The following is a 25,701-nucleotide window of genomic DNA, read 5'->3' as shown; positions in this document are numbered from 1 at the left end:
TAATCAATGACTTTGTTACCATCAGGTGTTTTCATCAGCTGGTGATAGGGGGAAACTAACAAATGCTACAAAGGCCCATTTCTGGACCACAAACTGTCTGTGTACGGTTTGGATTTGAATCAGGTATGTTGCAGTTATACCTACCCCTAACAAATTGCTCTTCATATTGTTTACCTTTTTTGGGCTTTCTGGTGGAATGGAGGCATGAAACAGTGAGAGGTAATACAATGTGACTGGTTTGTCTCTCTTGACCTTGATGAGTGACATACAGTACGTCATACCTGGTCATAACCAGGTTCCTTGCTGTCCAAGTCAACACCACTACAGAGTTGTCAATGGAAAAGACTCGATGCAGGCATTCCTTTCCTGAAGTGACCACAACCATGTCCTTGATCAGGACACCTTGGCGTCACATTTTAAGGCATTGGGTAGCCCTTTTGCATCATTTTTGAATGTGCAGGATAGTCTGATAGACTTCTATCGACAGCCCGGTCTCACTCTGAATATGTCAAATGGAGCAGCATAAAGAGCAAGAGTCCTGGGTGGTTGGAGGGGTCAAACTCATGACTTTCACCCAGGAATTTGGGGTTTGTTCATCATAACAGATGCACACCGGTGCAACGTTTCAGCTGTACTGTATTTAGTTAAAACTTTGCCCCATGTTTTTTGATTTTAATAATCACATGGTGCAGATCGGTCATCATCTCATCTTGCAAGCAAACCATCATTGTGTGGTTGTAATCAACAAGCGAATGCTGTTTCGATCTATCTTGTACAAATACTACTGCCACATTTTTGGTCGAACTGAATATGCAAAAGTAGTTTCACATGTCTGTGTTAATAACACAGGGCGTTGTGGACAGGTCGCTGTAAAAAAAAAAAAAAAAGGCATAAATTAAGAGTATATGCTAGTATACTTCTTCAGGCACCACTACACCACTGCTCACAGTCACACTCTCACTGCAGTGATTATTAGCAGTGATTCTGCCAAGGCTCCTTTTCTTTCTTAGGATCAAATAGTTCCAAGAGTAAGTGCTTGTAAAACGAAAAGATCTCATGCTTTTAAGTTAATAGTACATTTACGTAGTAGCGATGGTGGATGTCAGCCAGATGGGAGCTAGGTTGGCTCGGTTGGAAGCGGTCAGCGGCCCTCTGTTCAGCCAGAACAGAGGGCCAACACAGCTGCACTGGTACAAGTGGAAAGCTCGGGTTTGCCTTCTTGAAAGAGGGCGGCTTTTGCTGGCAAGTATAGCAGAAACAGCAGCAAAAAGCAGAAAACAGCAGAAGGAGAGAGCAGAACGTGTAGAACAGAAAACTTTCAGAGCGAGAAGCGGCAGCCATACGCACCAGCATCCTCTTGATTCTGCAATGTTAGCGCTTTTCCAATTGAACATGCTGAATTAGCAGCTGACGCTGGACAGCGTGGCTGAAAAGCAAAGGTTCATCCAGTTGAGATTGGCTCCAGAGGCTTTGTGGGAAGATCAACCATCAGCTTGCTTCGAGCCATCGGAATCTGTGGCTAAGCCCAGCGTCAAGCCATTAAAGCTCTGTCCTGTGCTGCTGGGCAGGCAAGCCGGTGGCTTTGGATAAAAAGGCTAGATCCCAAATGGGCCACCAGGTGACCCCAGTGCCAGCAGGGAGAGATGTTGGTAAGGCAGAGGGGGGCGCACCTCGGACGCCAGGTGTTGCCGATGAGCCCTCTAGAGGTGTTGTGGGCCTAACATCGAAACACCGGTGCAGGAGGGTGATGACCCCAATGATGCCTAGACACAAAAGAACATCTCCCGTTTCCCCATTAGAATACAGGATCATCCCCAAGTAGATAAGGGACTGTATCATCTAGTCCTATGCAGAATTATATGTGGGTGAGTACCACTATCTGTGCCTTTAAGATGTGTGCTAGTACCTGTAAAGGCATAGGGATGTCTTGTATGTGTGTGGGAGGGGGTTAATAAAAGGGAGAGAGGTACTGATAACAGAGGAACCTAATTGCTGCAGAAAGATACAATAATTGTGTCTTTATCACACAGAAACCTCAGGGATCAGGGTTGGTCAGCTGTGGCACTGATATATTAGCTGATAAAGAGCAGCTCACTGGTTTGCTGCAGTGACAGAAAACAAAGCCTGATGCCACAGGAAAGTCATCAGTCTGTTAATTTCACAGCAGTACAAACAATTAAGCTTATCAAACAATTAAGCTTACAGTAACAAACTTTAAATAATCTGTCTCTCCCCAAATAATAGCCCAATACTTGAGCTCGCTTTGGGAATGATTAGGGTGTATTTCAATTCTACTAGTCTGGTGGCGTTTCTTCAAGGTCAGACAGTGACAGGGCCATCGTTGCACTTGGTCGGCACTCTAACGGCGGGCTGGTCCTCGTAGTCAGTGGAGAAACCAGCAGAAAGTTGGGCTGTAGAAGCAGTGTTTCCTCTACATTCATTTAGGAGTGGCATGCCACCATTCCTATATCCCAGCCGCCACTCCTTTTTTTGTTATTGCAAACACACCACCGCCGCATGTCTCCACCTTCACAGCAGAGTCCAACGTTAATTACTCGTGAGAGCGCGGCCTCAGAGGAGTGTCGAGCAGTGGAACAAAGTGAAGGAGAGCAGAGTACAGCAGGGGGAGAGCCGAGTGAAGGAGCAGGAGAGCAAAGTGATGGTGCAGGAGAGAGAGATGAGAGTAGAAGAGAAAAACCTAAAGGGAAGCACAGGCTGTCAGGCTGGGATCCTAAATGGGTTAAAAAAAATAGCCGGTACCACTCATGGCTCTGGCCATTCAATAAATTGGTTGTGAAAGTAAAATCTGCAGTCATGTGTCATTTGTTTACGCCACCACGGCTCCCTGGAGAGCCTGCCCCCGCTGCTGAAGAACACTGTCACAAACACACTGCCTCTCCATACCTTTTAGTTCTGGCCTCAGGAACAATCAAGGGATTGAGTCAGAAGATCTAACAGACCTCACCAGCACAGCGGTCTTAACCATGTCGGACAGATAGGACCATTCAGTGGTTTAAAAAACAGGCATTCCCAGCAGATCATCACTACTTGTTTGGGCCTACCAGGTCTCTGTGGTGTCCTCCCCTGCCATCTGACCCAACTCACCACCTGGTAGTGATCAGTAGACAGCTCTGCTCCTCTCTTCCCCTGAGTGTCCAAAACATGCAGCCGCAGGTCAAATGATACAACATAAAGTCGATCATTGACCTTCGACCCATGGTGTCCTGGTCCCAAGTGTGTCAATGGACATCCTTATATTTGAACATGGCATTGATTATAAACAAACTGTGATTCGCAGAGAAGTCAACTGAACACCACTTGGGTTCAGATCAGGCAGGCCATTCCTCCCAGTCAATGACCCCTCCAGGTCATACTTTCATTGCTTACATGACCACTGAAGTCCCCCAGCAGGACGATGGAGTCCACAGTTGGGGCATTATCCAACACCCGTCACAACACACTCAAATGGTGGGTACTCTGAACTGCTCTTTGGCAGGACCAGTTCCCTGACCCAAAGGCACAGGGAAACAACCCTTTCTTCTACTGGGATAAACCCCAACATACAGGCAGAGAGTCTGGGGGCTCTCACCGCGAGAAATTCCAGCAGCAGCAGAGTCCAACCCCATTCAAAGACTTGGGGTTCCCAAGCCGGCGCTGTCAGTCAAGGTGAGCCCGACTATATGTAGTCGATACCACTCAACCTCTTCCAGGAGCTCCAGCTCCTTTCCCAGAGAGGTGACATTCCATGTACCAAAAGCCAGATTCTGTGCCCAGGGATCGGACCGCCAAGGCCCCTGCCTCGAACCACTGCCCCTATGGCTCTTTCTGTAGGTGGTGGGCCTATTGGAAGATGGACCCATGTCTCTGTTTCGGGCTGGGCCTGACCTGGCCCCATGGGCGAAGACCCATTCACCAGACACTCGCTGGCGGGCCCCATCCCCAGGCCTGGCTCCAGGGCAGGGCCACAGTATCCCTCCAGGCAGGGTATACTGGTCCTTGCTGAATTTCTTCCTAAGGGTCTTCTGAGTCGCTCTTCGTCTGGCCCTTCACCTAGGACCATTTTGCCTTGGCAGACCCTACCAGGGGAAAATTACCAATGGCAAATTTTCCCCCCAGCAACATAGCTCATAGGGTAATTAGGGCTCTCAAACTCCTGCACCACAACAAGATGGCAGTTCAGGAAGTAGGATGATGTATGAAAAAATAGAGTGTCTCTTCCTGCTCTTCCAAGCTCATGATCACCTCAACTCCATTTAAATATGTTGACTCTTTCAGGTGATTCAACTCCAGAGATGGATGCCCCAGTGTCCTCCTCCATAGTCTTCCAAGTATCTGTCCTAGACCAGTCTAAATTGGCAACTTCCTCTCCCATGTTCATCCCCTTCCTTGTATCTTATCATCCATCCTCAACATCAAATATTTCCACATTTCATTAAATCTTTAAAAAAAAAAAAAAAAGCTGAATGTATGTATGAATTTATATGAATTTGTTTTTAGAATCTGAAGATTCATTCACAGTCTCATGGTGCCCTTAGCACAGTTTGTGTGCATGACGTGTGAGATACACATACAAAATTGACGATAAGGCCTTAGTGTCAGACAGGTGAATGCGAGGCAGCAGAAGAAGAACCCGAGTGCACATGGTTGAGGCAGATGGGACAGTTCGATGATTTAAGGACCAGGCAGGCCAAGCACAGGTTGCTTAAAGAAACATGGCAGCAAAGAAACAAATTAGTCCTTTCATTATTTGTTCAACATACCCTCATTGACTTTGTCATTGACAAGTGTCATTTAATTTCTGTAGAAAACTCAAGTGGACTTTATGAGATCAACCTAGGGCTGAGGCAGTAAGTCATCAACTACGGTCACTCAGTGCTGCAGATCAACCACAATGCATTGCAGTTTCTCATCATTTCCACTCTGACATCAATGAACTACTGATTTACAGTATTTAAATCAGATGCTTCATGATTAGAACAGACAAAATGTCTGAGCAAGCAACTTGAAGTAACAATATCCAGGTAATCAGAGTAATCATGTCAAAATTAAATTTTTGTCTTGCTATGGAATTTTGTTTATGCAATTACTTCACTAGAATGTTAGAATTACCCAGGATTTGCATTTAGAACTACGCACGTAACTGAATTATGCTGTTCTGCACACCATTTCAAATATAGTAACATCAGTAAGTGCTAGTAATGTTAGTAAACTGCATGTATTTTATCATGTTGTCTCGCAGTTTGCAGCCAGTGCAAGTGTCCATACACATCACTGTAACTTTAATGAAATGGTTAGATGGACTTTTCTGTCTTTAAGGACAAAACCCAATATGTTAAATTCTATTGGACATACACAGTAAATCTTTCTTTTCCTTTCATGCCCCACAAGCTTGGAATAAGCTGCAAGGCACACTTAACTTGTAGCTCGTAGCTTCTGATCCCTGTATGCTTTGTGGCTGTTGTGATTTGGTGTGTTTTTGCAATGTTATCTGTCCTTGTTTGTGTTACGGCCAGACAATGGAAACCAGGACCCAGGAGCAGAGTTCAACAAAAAATAATTTATTTACAAAGTGACAACAGAAAATCAGTTCAAAAGAACGACTACCAAAAAACAAAGTAGCAACAGAAATACTAACGACAAAGTACCAACTAAAAACTCCAAACTGAAAATCACCTTTGATAGGGAAAAAGGGCCACAACAGTTTGTACTTTATGTGAAACCTTTTTATTTTTTTCTGTTACCCTTTTGACAAGGACTCTGGCAGAAGAGATATGTATTTCAGTTGGATCTTTCTGGTTAAATAACACATAAATAAATAGTAGGCCATTAAATAGTGATTGTTAATATTGTTATGTATTTACTGGTCAGAAGAAGAGACAGAGCTCTTTATTAGGCTGAGAAACTCCAATGAGGCCTCTTCATAGGGAGAGCAATGCCTCTAAACTTGCCTGGGAGTGTTTTTTTTTTTTTCTTTTAAATTGAAGCATTGCCTAATCACTTTTTATTTCCTAGGACTGTTGTTTTTCTAAATACTTCCTAACAAAACATTTGTAGTATACAAGTTTGCAGAAGTATTTCACATGTTGTATGTTTTCACGTTCTGTGTTTCTGTGCCAACAAGAAAAAAGGTACAGAAGATGGGTTTAGATAAGAAACTGCTCAGGCACAGGCTGCACTAAATGGGAAAACCTCAATTTGAAAACAATTCATACAGTGTTAAGAGGTGCTGAAACTGTTGGTGTGCTATTCCCAAAAGTTAACTGACCTCCTCCTCAAAACCATCCATAACTGCTCCAGTCCTCACTGCCTCATGCAACGGGGAATACCTACCCAACATAGCCAGGTGTCCCCCTGAAATCCTGTGTGAGGGGGGAGCCCCACTTCCTTCACCTAGCCAGACCCACCCCTACAGCCTCAAGACAGAGAGAAATGAGGGGCCAACACTGCTTCCAGTTAGGAAAATGTCCACCTGCATTGCAAAGTATGGTAGGATAGATCTACTTCTGCAAGCTGCTATCCAACAGGGGAGAGGACAGATACACAAACCCTGAGGCTCAGAATGAAAGGATAATTCAGCTATTTGAAAAAGTGGCTATGATCATGTGAATCTTTTTTTGACTTCAGTGGACATGAATTTATTTTGAAGGAACTTTTTGTTCTCTCCGGGTACTCCGGCTTCCTCCCACAGACCAAAAACATGCTCCTTAGGTTGATTGGTGACTCTAAATTGCCCCTAGGTGTGAGTGTGAGTGTGAATGGTTGTGTGTATGTGCCCTGCGATCGGCTGGCGACCGGTCCAGGGTGTACCCCGCCTCCCGCCCATTGACAGCCGAGATAGGCTCCGGCCCCCCGCGTCCCCGAAAGGGATAAGTGGCACAGAAAATGGATGGATGGATGGATGGAACTTTTTGTTATTACCAGTGAACTTATATGTCATGACATGAAAGACATAAAGAAAATAAAAGCAACTACTTACATATGTGAATTGTTCATTTGTGTGTCCAATTACAAATAATCATGGTCCAGCAGCTGATGGGCTGGTGTTGTAATTGCAGCTTGCCCATGCACACATCTGGCAGAAGATCTATTGTGTCTACAAAGGCAAGTGCATTCCATTGAAATCCCACACTCCTCCTCTGCCCACCTCCCCTCTTCTCTCCAAGTAGTCTCTGTGCAATTCATGCTGTTACACAATACCAAGGCTTGAGGGGAAGTAAATGTGGGGAAGTGGAACTACTAATGAAATACAGTGAAAGAAACTACAAGGATATCACAACTGACTATTGTCGGTGGGAAGAAGGCTGGTGAGGGAATGAGGTTCAGGTGGGGAGTTGGACGGGGAAGCTCAGGTAAGAGGAATGAGGTAATAAATGAATAAATTACTACTTCTAAATGAAGAAAGTAAGTGCAGTAAGGGCTGTGATTGTGTGATCAGGTGGTGTCTCTGAAAAAAATATAAATACATATGAAAACGGTGGCTGACAAGGGCAAACGTACTGCAAAAGCCCAACATTTCCATTAGAAGAAACATGCTACAGCATCAAAAACACATTCAAAAATCCCAATTAAATACAACAACAGAATCACACTACAAATGAAAAAACATGCAAATGCATTAAAATCATGCTGTTCCACCTAGTACTCCCCCTAGAGGCCTGGAGCACTTCTGTTATGTTGTCTTGGGAAATGCAGCATTTTTCTCTTGCATTTGCTTTGAGCGTTTGTGTGTCTTAGAAGTTTGTGTTTTATTCGTTTTGAATTTTCGTATGTGTTTTTGAATTGGCATTGTTACTGAAGCTGCAGCACGTTCCTACTAAAGGAAATGTGTTGGGCTTTTGCCGTGCACTTGCCACTGTAGTTTCTTTTTCCAAAGCTGGAGAGGAAAACTGGAGTCTGTGTGATGTATTGTGTGATAAGCTGTCTCAAATGTTGTTCTCATAAATTACTGTGAGCTAATAAACCGTGTGTAGATGTTCATCTCTCATTCATTTTTAATCACTGAGTTCCTCAGCATTGTCCATTGTCCGAGCGTGATAGAGCCTACCAAAGCACTACTAAAGTCAGCAATGCTATCTGCTTTCTGATAGCTTTCGGGTGATTGGCATCTCAGCCACAAATGCATCCAGGTGGACTCTGTTAAACTATTATACTATAATACCATACTTGTTATGTGCCATACTAGTTTTGATTTTGTGTTTTTCTACAGGTTCCCAAGATATTTCAAACCTACACAATTACTCTGAAGAAGGTTAAAACATTTTGTACTTATGCTATTACATTGTGTTAGAATGGTGTTAGAATCAGAATTATTTGTGCACATCGTGATTAATATCACTGAGAATCCTGCTTTTTCCAGTTCAAAATTAAGGAACAAAACTGTGCATCCCAGCAAAGTATTTGTCAGGTCTGTCACGTAATCCTTTACTGTACTTAAGAGAACACAAATAAGATCCATCCATCCATCCATTTTCTATGCCGCTTATCCCTTTCGGGGTCGCGGGGGAGCCGGAGCCTATCTTGGCTGTCAACGGGCGAGAGGCGGGGTACACCCTGGACTGGTCGCCAGCCGATCGCAGGGCACAAATAAGATTATATTACATTTATGTAAGGTGTCAACATTGATAGTGCCACCTAATGGCATATTGCTCTGCATCTTAATGCAAAGACACTCTGAATATGAGGAGTAAAATATTTGGAGAATCCTCCTGGAGAGGGAACTAAATGGGGATTCCCAATAAAACCTCAGTGGCTAATGCTTTACTGTACTTAAAGTAACTTAAACAAGCCAATGAAGTAATAATTCAGGGCCAAGAATGAAAATCTGTTTTTTTCTGAGGTAAATTTTTTCATTGTTGTCATTGTTGTGTTGTTTGGGACTGGTGAATCCTGGGAACCTGAAACCAGTCTCCTCAATAGCATTTCTATCTGTTTGATAACACAAATAAAAAGGCATGTCCAAGCAATATCTTGTCTGGAGCATTCTATCCAGCGTGATATTTCAGCATCTATTGTGGTTGCACCCTAAAGTACCATTTAGGGTGCAACCAGATTTAGATTCACTCATCAATGGGTGTTGTTTATATAAATCATTTGATCAACTATGTTTTGACATTTTCATCTTCAAATAAAACATGGCAAGTGAGTATTCAATTTAATTATTTTTTTTTCTTATTCATTGAGAAGTTTGAGGCAGTTTGCTCTTGAGTAATTAAGAGAGTCCCTTCATAAATATGGTCCCTTACAGACAGAACTGCTTCGCGCTTTTCACTGCAGACTCTTTTGACAAGCTTCCCATTCTGAGCCACTTGGCAGCCATTCAGAGCCAGCCTGCCTGCCTGCCTGCCTGCCTGCCTGCCTGCCTGCCTGCCTGGGCTGGTTGGATTGACCTCTGCTAATCCCTTGTCTAAAGTGGGGGGTGCAGATTTTGCCCTGGACTCATGCCCTCTGTGCCAACTAAATGCTGACCATTCAAGTTTGTCTTTGTGGTTGCATGTGTATCTGCTTGTGTGCATATGAGATAGATGAAATAATGTTATTAAAGTTAAGCACTAAAGTAGGCCAAATATTATTATTGGTAGCATTTTTAGTGCAGTAGTGTTCTGCGTCCTTGTTGATGTTAATATAATGATGTAACCTGTCACTGATGCAGTCTCTAGAGAGCTCCAGCAGGGGGACTGTAGAGCTTTGACTGTGTTTAGGAACTCTGCTCCTTTTCCCATTGTTCAAGACTTCATGTGACTAAAGTGTGTGTTATGATTCATTAACACGGACTACTATTTTCACATATAAGCTCTTAATATTAGTGGTTAAGGTTTATTTGTGTGTTTGGTAAACATGTAGTTGTGAAAGACACTCTTTGTATTTCAGTTTAGTTTGATTCATAAAGTAAGGCAGTTGTTTACATGACAACATGACTAATGTAACTACATGTATTACTAAATTAGATATTATATTAAATATTATGTACTCCCCATGAAGAGATGTGGTTTAGAACTGTAGATAGGTGTGGTTCTTGCATAAGGCCCATTGAGTGCCTTTTGTGATCTCAAAAATGAACGTTTTAATAACAGCAATAACTATACAAGAAAAATGTATAAAGTACGGCTGAAATACGGCTAAAGTATATACAAACATACACATTTTCACTGATCGTCTGCTACGAGCTTCTTACTAAACATTTGTTACTGTTATTCAGTTACTTTAACAAACTCCTCAATGATTGGCTCTTTTCAAAGCCAAAAAACAAAAACAAAACCTTAAACTGAGCCTATTGTTTCTAAACCTAACTTACAAACTGGCAAGGTAACAAGCAACCATTATTCATCTGATAAATGAATAATGCATCTGACAATATGTACAGTTGCTGTTAGTAGTATTAGTGGTAACATTAAAACATTAACGTTAAAAATAAACCCAGTTGTGCTAAATTAAGAGGCAGTTTGTGTAATTTAGTGTTATCTATGCTTCCGCTCAATATCATGAACTCTAGCATTAGTTTACTTTGTTGCCTATGTTGCCAAGGACAATGCCTTTGTCCTGACAATGTTGAATCATGGCCACAAAGAGCAATAACAAGAATGTTATTCCCACACAAAATAATATAATACATCTAATGTCTCTCTCTCTCTCTCTCTCTCTCTCTCTCTCTCTCTCTCTCTCTCTCTCTCTCTATATATATATATATATATATATATATATATATATGAAGTAATAATTTACAATATTACTGTATGTGGGGAGCAATCCATTACTGATTACACTACTGCCAAAGTAACCATAGAAGTACAATACGTTTCAGCTGTGTCTCAAGGGCATAATTGCCACGTCAAGTGCTTATTTATTTTTCAAGCCTATTTTTTCAATACTACATGTGTAAATGCAATGCTGATGCCCATTAAAATGCACTGAATAAATATATTTATCTACATTTTGCAACCTAGGCAGAGCAGAGTGTGCTGCTTTCTGGACAGAGCCAGGTACACCTGCACATGCATACACTCACACACACACACCTCTTTTGCACCAAGTTTGCTGAAATCTTAAGGTCTAGCAATGGCAATAATGAGGGCGGCATGGTGGCGCAAGCAGGTAGTGCTTCCTGGGCAGGGCCTTTCTGTGTGAAGTTTGCATGTTCTTCCCGTGCATGCGTGGGTTCTCTCCAGGCACTCCGGCTTCCTCCCACAGACCAAAAACATGCTCATTAGGTTGATTGGTGACTCTAAATTGCCCCTAGGTGTGAGTGTGAGTGTGAGTGTGAATGGTTGTCTGTCTTTGCATGTTGCCCTGCAATCGGCTGGTGCCCGGTTCAGGGTGTACCCTGCCTGTCGCCCTCTGAAGCTGGGATAGGCTCCAGCCCCCCTGCAACCCCGAAAGGGATAGGGGGTATAGAAAATGGATGGATGGATGGATGGATGGATGGATGGATGGATGGATGGATGGATGGATGGATGGATGGATGGATGGATGGATAGTGTTTGTAATGTGTGTGTTTAGAACATGGTAGTTTATGTTGATAATTATCATTTTTGACCCCAGCTGTTTTTAAGTTTTGTATCCCCTGTGTTGCCACTATTATTAACTGCTGAACACCTAATAGTTTGCAGTATGTTAACTGTAACACCATTACTGTAATCCTATAAAATTTGGAGGATTATACTACTTTATTACTGAGAAATATATTCTGATCAAGTAAAGTGAGTCTGTTCAAACACCCAGCTATTGCTTCGCTTTCTCCATCATCTTAATATTGGGCTATAGTTTTTTCTCCACCCTATGTCAATTTGTTTTTTGGTTGTTTTAGTATCCTGATCTCACTCTTTTTTCTAACTTTTAACTCAGCGTTCTCGTGGACAATATTGCATTTCCTCCAACATACTTGTCGTGGTCACCTTTCTTCTTGTTCTTTTATGTTTCATGGTGGCCGGCAAACACTTAGGTGGCCCACTATGACTTAAAAGTCATATTACTCTTGCTTTAATAAAATTGAAATGCTTTTACTTATCTGAATGTGCGGGAACTATCTCTTGGATTGTAAAGCAATGCTGTAAAATCTTTGACAGCCAACCAGCAGTGTCAAAATGCAGCCAAACACACTGCAGACCATTTGTAGATGATCTCTTTAAAGTCAACCCAGCTCTTTCGTAACATTATATAAGGTTATGCCAACTGCACAGACTTACTCATTGTTACATATTTACCAGTTGAGGGTTGGGGTGATGGGGGTGGTAATAGAGTCCAACACACTGTGTCACATTTATTGATCCCTCCTTTTCCATGCATAATCTTCTGTATACACACTCTGGTCCTCTTCCCACATAGTTCCCTGTTGAGCAGTGCTAACAGAATACAGTGGTTTGCTATTTAATAAAATGTCCCTGCAATACCTATAGTTAATTCAATTATTGTAAAAATTGTTACATTTTTACTCCAACTGTATTAAATTCAACTGGTAATTTTGGAAAAATGCTGGGTTGGATTAAGTTATAGGTCATCTACCACTGCACCTGAATTTCAGTTCATGAGTATCTGTTAGTTTAACCTTAAAATTACCATAGAGTTGAATCAACACATCTGACTGTTCAAGGATAACCTCATATAACATTACATAATCTCAGTCTGTAAACAAATCCTGCATGTTGTCCCTGACTCTTATAAGGGAAGAACAGTCAGTTGTACCCAACTTCAGGAAATGTGCAGGAATCAACAATCTCCAAGTACAGGTTGGACAACTTTGTTTGGTCTTCATTTTGTAAACTCACAAACATTAAATCAACTTAATTATAATTTAGGGATATCAAAATGTTATTCCCTCAATTAAGCTATTTAGAATACCTTTGTAATGATTGCCACCTAGAGAGAAGTAAAATTAACATGGCCATAAAGATTGCATTTGTACCAAAATCAGATGGAATCAACAACAGTTAAAATGTTACAGCTACTGTTGTGCTTTAATGAGCGGAGTGAGGTGTTAGTTGCTGCTTAGTGACCAAGAGCAGGACACCGGTTTTCCTGATGAGCATGTCCAGCTGTTGGTTGCTGGAGTTAGCTGGGGCTGAAAAGATGTATTCATGGATGCGAATAAAACCTTAATGAATAACAGCTCAGAACAGAGTTTTAGGCTATACATATGTAGCACTGGGTTTGTGCTTCTCAATATTAAGACCATATTTTAAATAAACGCTTTGCCTCATGTCATAAAGGGGACATTTTCACAATATCTGACCTTGTGGCACACAATGTAAGATTCATTCAAGATGTTGGCACATAATGCCAGTCTTCTTGATGTTGGTAACTGATACATCGGGAGACTCAGCCAATGTCTGTTTTTAGACTGATATGGCCTGTTTGCTGAGTACACATCTGGCATTCGTATTGAGGCTTGTGCTGTGGAACATTCCAGTTAATCCATTCACAGAATATATGACATTCTGAGAAGTTGAGGTATACCTGGAAAAGAAAGTTGGCACACAGTAAAAAGGATTTTCATCTTTGATATAGGGTATATTTAAGAATATGCTCCAGGCAGGATTTCATGACAGTGATCAATGACTTTCCAATTCGACTGTGGAAAGATGTAACATGAATGACATCACATGAAATCTGTCCTGAGTATTTTACACCACAGTCAAATCAACATGTTTGACATGGTGATGTTTCTGTCTAGAACTATGTAGAACCAAAGTATGTATTTATGCATCATGCACAGCCAAAAACATTCAGTCATTCCGGTTATTAATCATTTTGAGGTGGTTACCTGAGAGTAGGCTTCATGTTCTAGGCAGTTGTTGTTTTGTTTTTTATTAAGAAGACTTGTGCTGGCTTCAGACTACATGATATGTCTGTCTGTTGTGATGATCACTATGTCAGATTAGAATTGGCAGTGACAGATAAACCATAACACAATCCATAGTCTAGTTTGAATTTAAAGTCTCTCAGTATACTAGACTCTTCAAAGCACCCAATGAGCGGACAAATATCACTCAGTTCAGTCCTTTTAGGTGAATTCAAAGTCTCTTGAAATGTTTGGTGAAGCAAATATCAAACAGTCAGAGGCAAACAAAGAACTGGGAAGTGCAGGACAAGACTCATGGTCAGAGACAGAAGACTGACGAATTTACTAGGGAACAGAGGCAACAAAAGTACTTGGTTATGTTTAGCCACCAAATTACTTGTTTAGGTTTAGGGATCAAAACTACTTAGTGAGTTTTATGAATTAAAACTACTTGGTTAGGTATAAGAAAAGACTTAACTTTTGGTTTCTCACAGTAGACAAACCTCAGTCTCCTGGGTGAAAATCGTGTGCTTTTTTTGACACATCCATTCACTCCACCTTTCTCCATTTGTGAACTTTATGTCCTTTATACTATATCACCTTGCTCTGAGCGTCTAATGATGCCATGGATGGGTTTGCAGTGGAGTATCTGACAGCCTGGTGTGTCTCATATGGATGCTAATAGGGTACCTTGTGTGTCTGTATGAGATGCTGGGTGGAGTGGCAAAGTGGTGATATTTGACATTCTGGAAATGAGACCTGGCTCACACACCAATGCAACAGGGATGACTTTTACCAAGATGATAACCCCGGGGAGTGAGGAAAAATTAGTTAGGGACACTGATAACTAGCACTCTCTGTCACTGTGTTCTAAATTGCATACTAATGTGTCGTCTGGGCTAGCGTTGAATAAAAATTTTTCATTCAACTCTCGTGACTATTCTGGCTGCCAGTGTCTCAGCTAAAACATTGTTGAACTGGAAGGAAGAATAACAACACTTTTCTCAAATAAGAGAAAGCGAGGAACTCTTCGATTCCCTCCTGCTGGCAATGGCTACAAGTGCAGCTTATAACACCACTATCCGATGGTATGTCACCAACACCACCAATGTCCTGACAGCCCAAAAAAGCAAAACCCCCTGAAATTGTTTACCTGACACCCTGTGCTCCAAACCCATGAACGATTGTTCAAGGAAAAAGAAGCAAAAGACAGTGTCTCCACTGTCTAGCTTAGAAATTGCTTCCAGGATCTGGACGAGCTGGGTAAACCTTCCTTCTTGGTTCACCAACCTGTCCAGTCTGGTCCCTCTTGATCACTTACTCTTCCAGGAGTAGATGATGTCCAGCAACGGGGGACTCAACGTCAGGTGCCATCCCACTGCAATACCAGGCTGGTAACTAATGGAGCTGCTATCTCCTCCCACCACCTCCATCAGCTAATTCTGACTCCTCTATGCTCTTTATTTTTGACTCCATAGTGTGAGATATGAGAGTGACAAGAGGTTGATACTGTCCTCTCTCTCTTTCCCAGATGCTACAGTACAAGACATTGCTGTAAAGTTCCAGACATAATAGGACCCTACCCATCTGTTTAATATCCTCACACAGTCCAATAGAAGAGATTTCATCTCAAGTCCAACACCCACTCTTGACTGCAGAATGGGACGCTGCACTTTATTTACAATTTTAATCTCTTCTAGAAAAATGGCCATCTTTTTGGTCCTAGTCCCTACCACAATCGTTCCACCTTGTACACTGATAAGTTCTGCTTCAAGGAAAATTACCTCTGCACAGCACCACCATGCTTGCACCATGCTTGCACCACCACGCATGAACTTGTGCAAGCAAATTTAGTTTGAATGACTCTCCTTTCTGTCAAACCACAAATGTCTACTTGTTTTTTATATTTATTAGTTTTTAGTTTGTACACAGAAAGGAAAAGGAAAGGCTGATCTCTGAATGTATTCTTCACACAGCAACAAACAAATGACAGGCAAATCAGATATTTCATGCTCAATTTGTACGCAACGCAAACAGAGCCGACAAACAATGGAGGACATTGAGGCAATGTTGTATTTGCTGCTCAGTTTGTGGAAAAGTCTGGACCTCGTCGACGGACCACGGTGATATTTTACGAGCAGCCATTTCCCTCGAGTGAGAATAAAGAATAAAGTCAGCGGTTGCTGTTGCCCGACGTTACAATGGAGGGCGCGGGATTGTTTTTCTGGTATTGGACGTCGCAGACCAGTGACGACACTCTCCGGCCAATCAGTGGCCGACAGGCTGTTGACGTCATATAGTATCGCTTCTACTCGCTTGGAACCTCGCCAGAGCAGGTACTAAAAATAGTATCGGGTACAAGGTACTATCCCTAATGGAAACACAAAACAACCGGGTAGAGTCGAGTCGAGCCGCGCTAGTGGAAATGTGGCATAAGTGTCATGACTAGCCTTGACAAAATCATTGAGGATGAACTATTCAGAACTGTCTCCACGATGAAACCTTCTTCCTGCTTACTTAACCCTATTCTATCTGAACTTTACTATACTCCATAGAATCAGTTTTTCCCAGTCCCTTACAAAGCCACATCTGTAAAACCTTTGAGTAGGATGAGGATCATTTTGAGGGCAGCTCTTCAATGGTGGCATAGACCGACGGGTTTTTCTATTATTTTGTCTTAACTTTTGGAACACCTGTCCTTCCAATGTGCTCAACAGAAGTCCTCCTTCACATCACTTCCATTCAGATCTTCAGCATAATGATTGACACATTTGCCACCAAAAGTTTTATACAACCCATGGCATCACTATCCCCTTAAAGCTGCAGTAAGTAACTTGTATAAAAGTAATTTTTGTCATATTTGCTAAAACTGTCCCTAAGCCCAGACAGCAGTACATAAAACATGTAATCTGTGAAAAAAAGGGCTCCATTGATCCCACCTACTGCTCGTTCTGCGATTTGTAAGAATCCACCGCGCCTGATGAAAAACAACCAATCAGAGCCAGAGGAGTGTCTGAGGGAGTGTCTGACATCTGTCAATCACTACTCACACATGCTGCGAACCGCCCCCTCCCTCCGCTCATGCTGCCGGCTGCTGCTCAGTCAAACAGCTCTGTGAGCGGCGTCAGGAGGCTAGTGAAAACTAACCAACAACAGCCAAAGACCTTGCATACTCTTGAATCTACTTTCACTATGATTAATTAATTAATCTGATAATTGTTTTAAGTCTCTGTTTCAGTTAAGTCTCTCCTGATTGAAATATGTGTGTCCTGGGTAATTGAATATGACGTGTGATGTTATTTAACACGTTCCTGCTGAAGTAGATCAAAGTGTGTTGTAAAAGTACAAGTAAATTGTAAATTTCGGACAATATACATCGGTATGATGAGAAACATTTTGTGTCCTAGAGTAATGCATTGTGAAATGAAAAGACTGAACCTCAGTCGGAACTGTGCCTGTGGTTCTCCTGGTGACTTCTGAAACGTTGGTCTTATTTTGCCAAAAACAAGAGCGAGAAACTTGCGATCATAATTCATTTTGTGTGCAGAAGGCATAAATATGCACTACTCAGGCAAGGGACAAAGCTGAGGGGTACCAATGTGTATGTCAATAAACATCTGACCAAGAAAAATGACATTGCCAGACTAGCATATTTCCTGAGGAAACTGAAGAGGATCCAATCGACATGGATAACAAAATGCAAAGTGTTCATTAAACAACATGGCTCACCAGAGGAGGCAAAAATGCTGGTCAGGGATATTATGTGCACAGATCTAGGAGAGGCAAAGTGAACTGATTGTAACACAGGGTAACTTTAATTTAAATTCTGGGTTTAGATTTAGATCACTGCTGGTCTCCAGCCCAAACTCTTGAGTGGTTTCACCTTCACTGCCGGCCTCTTGTCTGGCCTCCAGAGAGATTCAGACTTCACTGCCATCTTCCAGAGCAGATTCTTCTGTCTGGTCATCCTCCTGTCCATCTCCAGAGTGGTCCCAACTACATTGCAGGTCTCCAGAGCGACCCTGCTCACATTGCTGGGCTCCAGAGCGGCCCTGCTCTACATCGCCAGCTTCAGATCTTCCTGTCTGTCCTCCAGAGTGATTCCATTTATCTGGTCATCATCCTACCCATTCTCCAGACCTGCCCTGCCCTTGAGCCCTTCTTCCTGGTTCCCTGCTGTGATACTGTCACTGCCCTCTGTAATGCCTTTCAGTTGAGGGCTGCATCACCACCTGCCATACCAGGTGCTGAGTCAGTCAGGATACTCTCACTGGTGCACTTGTAGAATTTGCATCCTGGATTATTCTGGAGTCCATGTTGGGCCTTCTCAACCTGTGGAGGAAGAAAATCCATTATCTACCTGTGACTGGATTTTATTAGCAGATACTAATGCAACATTTGTGACAAAAGCAGATAAATTATACACAATTTACTAAAACATGCTAGGGTTTGGAGAAACATTCCATATTCTCAAACATAACCATTTAAGAACTGCAAACTTAAAAAGTCGGCTGAAGTTATTATGGGTTATACATACATTGGCCAAAATATAAATGAGTCCAACAGTTACATGGTTGCCACCAGATAACTTTTAGATACAACTGAGTGATACAACTGATAGATTGGTTTTGCCTAATGTGTTTTGAAGGACTGATAATTGCTGTGTAGATTAAGTTCACAAGCAACATTTGTCCTGTCCAAAAAGTGTTACATGCAACTGCATATGAGTCAAACGGTAGGCGTGCAGACTCTGACACTGTAGACTGTGGTTTGCATCCTGCATGTGGTTCATTTCAGGCTACCAAAATAAGGTCAGGGAAAGATTACAGTTTCAGTCAGATTTGGGATAGATCATTTGAAAAATCCTGAAAAAGGTCACACATTCTTTTTTGTATAACTTTTTTAATATGTCCTTCACTACACCTCATTTAAGTAAGTCAGGCAGCAAGGTAAGGCAAGCACTTGGGTTGAGGATTACATATATTTTATATAAGGAATGCCAGAGATTTATCTGAATCAACATCTATGACATGATCAAAGAAAATACTACTAGTACTTCTAAACACAGTTATAAACACCAGTCATAAGTGTAAACTTTTGCGATATAAATTCATATAAATTGTACAGTGGTGTACCTGTAAGACAAGTAAAATAAGTAAATATTAGATGAAGTGCTAACCCTAACCCTAAACCTCTGAATCTGCAGTTGTTGTTTGTTTGTGTGTACGTATGTATGTGTATGTGTGTGTGTGTGTGTGTGTGTGTGCGCGCGCGCGCGCGCGCGCGTTTACACTATATATATATATATATAACCCCCCCCCCCCCCCCCCCCACACACACACACACAGGACCAATACTTTTAGAATAGCGCACCCAAAAAGAAGAAAAGAAGTCGACTTGCAGCTAGTTCAGTCACTGTGCACAGAGTCAAAGGAGGAGAGGAAGGGGGAGGAGGGGACAGAGGCTATGCACTACATCTGACGTCAGAATCATGCTACAAAGATAAGCCGTGAGGCTTAATATGTTCGTCCTTTTAAAAAGAGTGATCGAGATCGAGCGGCTTCGTGTTCTTGCGCACACCGCTGAACACCTGAAAGGAACAGAGCAGACAAGGCCACTCTGAAAGACACACCTGATAGGCTCTACACCTCCCTCATTTTTGGCACGAAGTCTGGAGCAGTCCATGGAGCAAAGCAGAAACTATGACTGGAGCAACTGAGACCTACGACACGGCGTTGCTCGCAATGAAAGGCAGTCTGAAGTAACTCGTCTGCGGTGGAATACACGCAGAAAGAGAGAATGGGAATGGCGAGTGAGGATCTGCTCGTGACACTCCAGATACTACCTGGCTTTTTTTCAAACTGCCTGTTCCTTGCCCTGTACGACTCCGTGGCTCTCATGAAACGCGTTGTGTCGCTGCTCAGCTGCTCCGGGTCCGCCGGCTCCGGGGAGTGGCGCCGTATGCTGACCTCAGCGGGGCTTCGCTCTATCTGGAATAGCTTCATTCTAGACGCCTATAAGCAGGTAAAGTCGCTGCCGCCATTTACTGGGGATCACATTTCTTTGAATTAAGCCGAACTTTGACATTGTTATTAGACCACTAAAAAACAGCAAAATGTAAACTTTTCACATCGTCCCCACGTGTGTATCCGACAGCGCAGTATTAGGATACATCTCTGGCAAAGTACCGCATATCGCCTGTTTCTTTTCAACATAGCAAAACTATGTTTTCCTGTTTGTTCATGTTGTGGGTGGGGTTGGCTCCTGTTCTCAGTAATCATGGAAACTTTGTTTCAATAGTTGTTACAAAATATATGAATGGCAGCAGATGTACTGTACATGTTGATAATGTGTCAGTTTGCATGACATGTCTCGCCCTACTTATTAGTTACAGCTGATAGGATCATGACATTGAATGGCACAGTGTGCCTACCCACGCACAGCTCACCAGTCTATTCCCTCGTTTAATACTCTATTTGTATGGATTTCCACATATTTTTTTTCTACCTAGGTGCTAGGGTTTAAGACAATTTTGGTATGTACAGGCTGTGCTTGATTGACACCTGTCTCACTTCTCCCAAGTAGGAGGGGTTACTTAAAAACCTTTATGATTGTAATTAGTTGATGAAGTTTTGCATCCCAGCCTAGTGGTTCATTCACACAATTTCAGCACAATGCCACGCAGGAGTGTTCACCATCATCCCACTGCTAGCCTTGTAACTGCACACAGATGAGAGATATAGCATAGTTAGAAATGTTCAAGTTGGAATGATTATTTATTTCTTTTTTTGTTCGTCTCAATTTGCTACTCTTGATTACAATTTAAATGATTTGACCTAGTGTCCACCTGAATAGAAGTTTATTTAACTAGGACCTATGTCGGTGTCAAGTTGATCACTCAAGACAAAGACAGCCTTCAATTTCATATATTTTAACATCTGCAGTAGAAGAAAAATACTGAACAAAAATAGAATCTTTATTACATAATTAATTTAATTGGATTGCATTTTGTATTTATTATATTTAAATATGTTCATGCTATTATTGTATGTCTGTAAAGGGGAGTACTACTTTTGTGTTCTTGTAATTGAACAAGAATAGTTAAGCATTCTATTGTGAAAAAAAATTATGTTTTGAACAACTAGGCTAAAAAATTAGACTGATATCCATTGATTAAACAATAATTCTTATAAACATACTATAAACAGGTATTGCCAAAATTACAACTGCCACAACAGGAAGTCCTCAACAGGAGACTCAAATTCTGTACAATTACTGCAGCTAATTGTCTATTAACATAATGGCAAAGCCCACTTTACATCTCTTTGCATTGTGTGAGTAAACATAAATCCCTGTTTTTACCTCCTTAGGTGAAACTTGGCTGCGAGGCACCCAACTCGAAATTGGTGAAGGTGCCTGATGGTCCTAGGTGGAGCAGAAATATCAGTAACATGACTAATGTGCCACCTGGTGCCAGGATCCGAAATGGAGACGAGTGCCGCCTTCTGGATTTTGAGTCATCAGATCGCCCTCTGGTGGTCAACTTTGGCTCAGCCACCTGACCCCCCTTCATTAGCCACCTGCCAGCTTTCCGGCAGTTGGTGGAGGAATTCAGTGATGTAGCTGATTTCCTGTTAGTGTACATTGATGAGGCTCACCCATCCGATGGCTGGGTAGCCCCTCCCATGGGCTCTTGCTCTTTCAATGTCCGGAAACATCAGAACCTGGAGGAGAGGCTAGGGGCGGCGCGCAAGCTCATTGAGCACTTTTCCCTGCCACCACAGTGTCAGCTGGTAGCTGACTGCATGGACAACAATGCTAATGTAGCTTACGGTGTGTCCAATGAACGTGTGTTTATAGTACAACAGAGAAAGATTGCCTACCTGGGTGGCAAGGGGCCTTTTTTTTACAATTTGAAGGATGTGCGGCAATGGCTGGAACAGAGCTATGGTAAACGGTAGGAGTAATGAAGGACAAGTACAGAGGAGGACATGACCCATATTTCAGTGGGGAAATGAGAGATTGTGCGTGTATAAGGGTAAATCAAAAGGTTTGTTCTATGGTGATATCATGGCAAAAATCTGTGATGAAGTAAGTTAGAAAATTGTGGAGTGACTTTTTTGAGCCTGCTTTTGAGATCAGGTCAGTTTTTTACACACTGATCCATTCAAACATAGATTAACATGTGTGAAGACCGACACTGATAATCCACATTACCTAAGCAGCAAGTTGATTGGAGGCAACATAAAGTTGACAGTGTATATACTTCATTTGTATTCATGCCTGCTTTTGCTGCTAAATTCATATTTATGTGATTTCAATTGAAATAACTCAAATAGGTGAGAAATCAAGTTGCCATTTTTTTAAAATATGTTTTATAGAAAATGTACTATGTGCTATGTCAACAATTTAACTTTCTGTATGAACAGTTACCTTCCTTTCTCTCTGGATGAATGGTCATTCGCACAGCACATACTGACCATCTGACAGCTCTCTATAATTCATGTTCCCCTTTCCATATAGTCCCCATAAAAAGCATTTACCTTCTTGAAGGTTTTTTCGTATATAATATTAAATCAGAGTAGATATAATGTTGCTTTTTTTTTTTTTACTCTGATCAACATAAATACAACAAGAAAACATATTAACAGAAAAAATACCTTTAATGTGAAAGTGAAAACAGATGTTTTTGGTGTGACTGTGTAGTAAGTATTCCCCCTCTCCAAATCAATGTTGAAGCAACTTTGGAAGCAGTTACAACCATGAGTCTGTGTGGATAAGTCTTGGCAGGTTATGCTTAGTTATGCTTTGCACATCTGGACAGTGCAATTTTTTCCCCCATTTCTCTTCACAAAACTGCTCATGCTCTGTCAGGGTGCATGCAGATCATGACTGAACAGCCTTTTTCAGCCCAGCCACAAATTCCTGACTGGATTGAGATCTGCTCTCTGACTCAGCCACTCCAGCACTTTAATGTTGTTGTTTTTAAGCTATTCCTGTGTGGCTTTGGCTAAATACTTGGGCTTATGTCCTCGTGCAGGAAAACAAATTTCCTTGCATATGGCAGGTTTCTTGCAGACTGCATAAGGTTTTCCTCCAGGATTTTTCTCTATTTTGCTGCTTTTGTTTCACCCTTTACCTTCATAAACCTGCAGTGAACCCCACAGCATGATGCTGCCACTACCATCATTCAAGGAGGTGTACACTGGCTTACACCAGACATGCTGACATACACTGACTCACCACAAAATACCATTCTTAGTCTGATGCACACAAAGCTCAGTTTTGGCCTCATCAGATCACAGAACTTGTATTCCAGCTGACTTCAGAGTTGCCCTCATACCATGTGGCAAACTGCAGCCCAGCTGATACATGAGGTTTTTTAAGAGTGACTCTGTCTTTGCCACTCTTCCATAAAGTTGTCAGTGGTTTATCTCAGACATAGAATTTTCAGCATTTACTTCCCTCTCTAGCCTCCTTGCATGCTTATTTGATTTCTGAGGACAGCCTTCACTTGGAAGATTTACAGCTGTGTCATGCTCATTCCATTTCCAGATAGAAATCCAAATTTTGACTTAGGTGGTATGTCACAAAACGAATAATCATTGTATTTCTAATGCTGCAATGAATGACAAAAGAAAGACATGAAATCCCATCAAAATTGGATGTTAAGTGTGTTTTTTTTTTTTTATTAGTCATGGTTCATGGGCTGCTTTCACGTGTTGCTTTGTACACCTGTGCTTAGTTATTCTGTTATTTTGCGTGGATTTCGCGTTGAATGTCAACAACTAGTGTATTGTTGGCTACTGGACACCTCCCAACAGTAGCTGTCCATGGTTCTGACAGTTTGTTTAATGGTAGATGCACATTGTTCATTCCCAACAGATGTTCAGTCATTTGTGTGATGTGGGCTTTCAGTTACCCTCCCCTAACCGTTCATCTGGAGTTGTTTGAAGCATTTCTTTGTTTTAATGGTGTATATGTTGCTACAATACTGAGTAATTGAAACCTCTTGACTACATGCGATCTCTGATGATTTAGGGGGTGAATACTTATGCAGAAATTACATACATTATTTGTTGGAGATCTGTGTCACTTTGACACTAAAGAGTCAGAAAAAAAAGCCACGTTGAATCTACTTTGATTCCATATTTGAAAACATAAACCTCAAAAATACTTTTATAGTAGCTGTAAATTACTTCACACATACATTACTCTTTGTGACATTTAATCATAATTGCATATTATGTCCGAAACAGTGAGGGGAAACGTATAGGCATCCTTTTATTTCCATGTAATGACTGAAGTACCATAGTCCTTGTCCTAGAGATTGCATTCATATATTACCAGATTATTTTGTAAGATACCTTGTTTTCTAGCAACATGTTTTCCAGCCCAGGAAGTTGTATAGTTAGGGTTACAGTCACAGGGTCAGGGACAAGGGCATCATTTTCAATTGTGGAGGTTCTTCTTCTTTGGGCTGTATGCAGCCTGAGAGGAATACCCAGACACTAATGTTTTTGGATAAAGGGAAAAAAAAAGTATTTTATTTACAGTTAATATTCTCCTTAAAAGACTAGAAAGATTGAATATTGCAAAAGACAGCTCCTTGTTGTAAAGATACAAATAGAATATTATTTGTTGTTTCCATTGTAATTATCTGTATTTACTTCATTGTGTTAACAGCACTGTCAGCTGCTTGAACTCATGGGTACAAAATTTTGGGTCCAATCCAAAACAGACACAGGCCACACCAAGTCATACATAACATGTGTACACAAATTTTCTCCAAAAAAGACATGACATGAGGATAATTAGACATGATGTAAAAGGACAGGTTACAGTACTGGTAACAGCATTATGCTTCACCAATTGATGAGCAGCAATACATGTCCTAAGAATCAATGTAAAGTTATGCTGTAGAAACTAAATGAAAAAATAAGTTGTATGAGGTTTAAAGATAAAAAAAAAAAGAAAAAAAGAAAAAAGTAATGAGTGTGTCTGTGTGTATTTGTGTGTTGACGCTTTCCCCAGTGAAACAAACTACCCTGGACTAATTACTTTAAACATACTTTTGAATTGAGTAGGTTACTAGGAACTGACTGGGCCTGTGAGAATCTCTAATTGTCATGTTTTATGAATAAGATTCAATTATAGATGATTTTCAATCTATACATTTTCAAATGTCTTTTATGTCTACAAAAGACTAAACATTTAATTGTAAACATCAGCTCAGATTCAAATCTCACTTTTTTGATTGTGCTAAGGTCAGCAAGCCAGTATATAGGTGTGGTATGTGTGTTTAAGAATGGTATGTACGTGTCAAGAGTGTCTGTCAGTCATCATGCTGAAGTCATAGCATTTAAGCTCCATAGGACACACAGATAGTTTGTTCTGGCTACAGTGACAAAGGTGTACAAATGAAAACCTTTGACGAAAGAGTCCCTGACTCAGTCCCTGGTTGGATGGTGAACTGCACCTGGTCAACATGACACAGAACCATTACATCTGTTTTCATTGTCAGTCTACTAAAAGTAGTTATGTCTCAGTAACTGATATAAACTCTGTTTTAAATTTTATTTACTGCGCATATTCATTACTACATTTTTTTATTTTTCTAATGTCAAAGAAGAGAAATAAAGTGGAAAATAAAAGAGAATGTTTGTTGCTGAATTTGCTTTATATGTTGTCTTTATATCCTAAATGAATCTTGGATGTCAGACAGAAAGAAAGAAACGGAGAGGCTTACCAATAAAAAAAAAAAAAATCTTAAAAACAGTTTTTTAAAAAAAAAGAAAAAGAAAAGAAAAAAGAAAACACCAAATTCTCACTAGATCTTTTTGTGTCAGATGAGATAGAGCTGACACAAACTCATTCCAAGGACCATGAAAATTTGTATGAAAAGGGCCATATATGTGGGCATTTTATGT

The 25,701-nt window shown here is 41.2% G+C and overlaps 1 protein-coding gene across 1 annotated transcript; it reads left to right on the top strand.

Annotated features, from left to right (window-relative positions):
- The first annotated feature begins 19,286 nt into the window (after positions 1-19,286).
- dio2 (iodothyronine deiodinase 2) lies at positions 19,287-24,727 on the top strand. Its single transcript, XM_070979948.1, has 2 exons — positions 19,287-19,795; positions 21,142-24,727. The coding sequence occupies exons 1-2, from the start codon at positions 19,571-19,573 to the stop codon at positions 21,730-21,732; spliced, it is 816 nt and encodes a 271-aa protein (XP_070836049.1). The 5' UTR covers positions 19,287-19,570; the 3' UTR covers positions 21,733-24,727.
- The last annotated feature ends 974 nt before the right edge of the window (positions 24,728-25,701 follow it).

Source organism: Chaetodon trifascialis, chromosome 14 (assembly GCF_039877785.1).
Source record: "Chaetodon trifascialis isolate fChaTrf1 chromosome 14, fChaTrf1.hap1, whole genome shotgun sequence".
In the NCBI taxonomy this organism is placed as follows: Eukaryota; Metazoa; Chordata; class Actinopteri; order Chaetodontiformes; family Chaetodontidae; genus Chaetodon; species Chaetodon trifascialis.
Note: the sequence above shows the minus strand (reverse complement) of the source record. Positions and strands in the feature narration are given on the sequence as shown.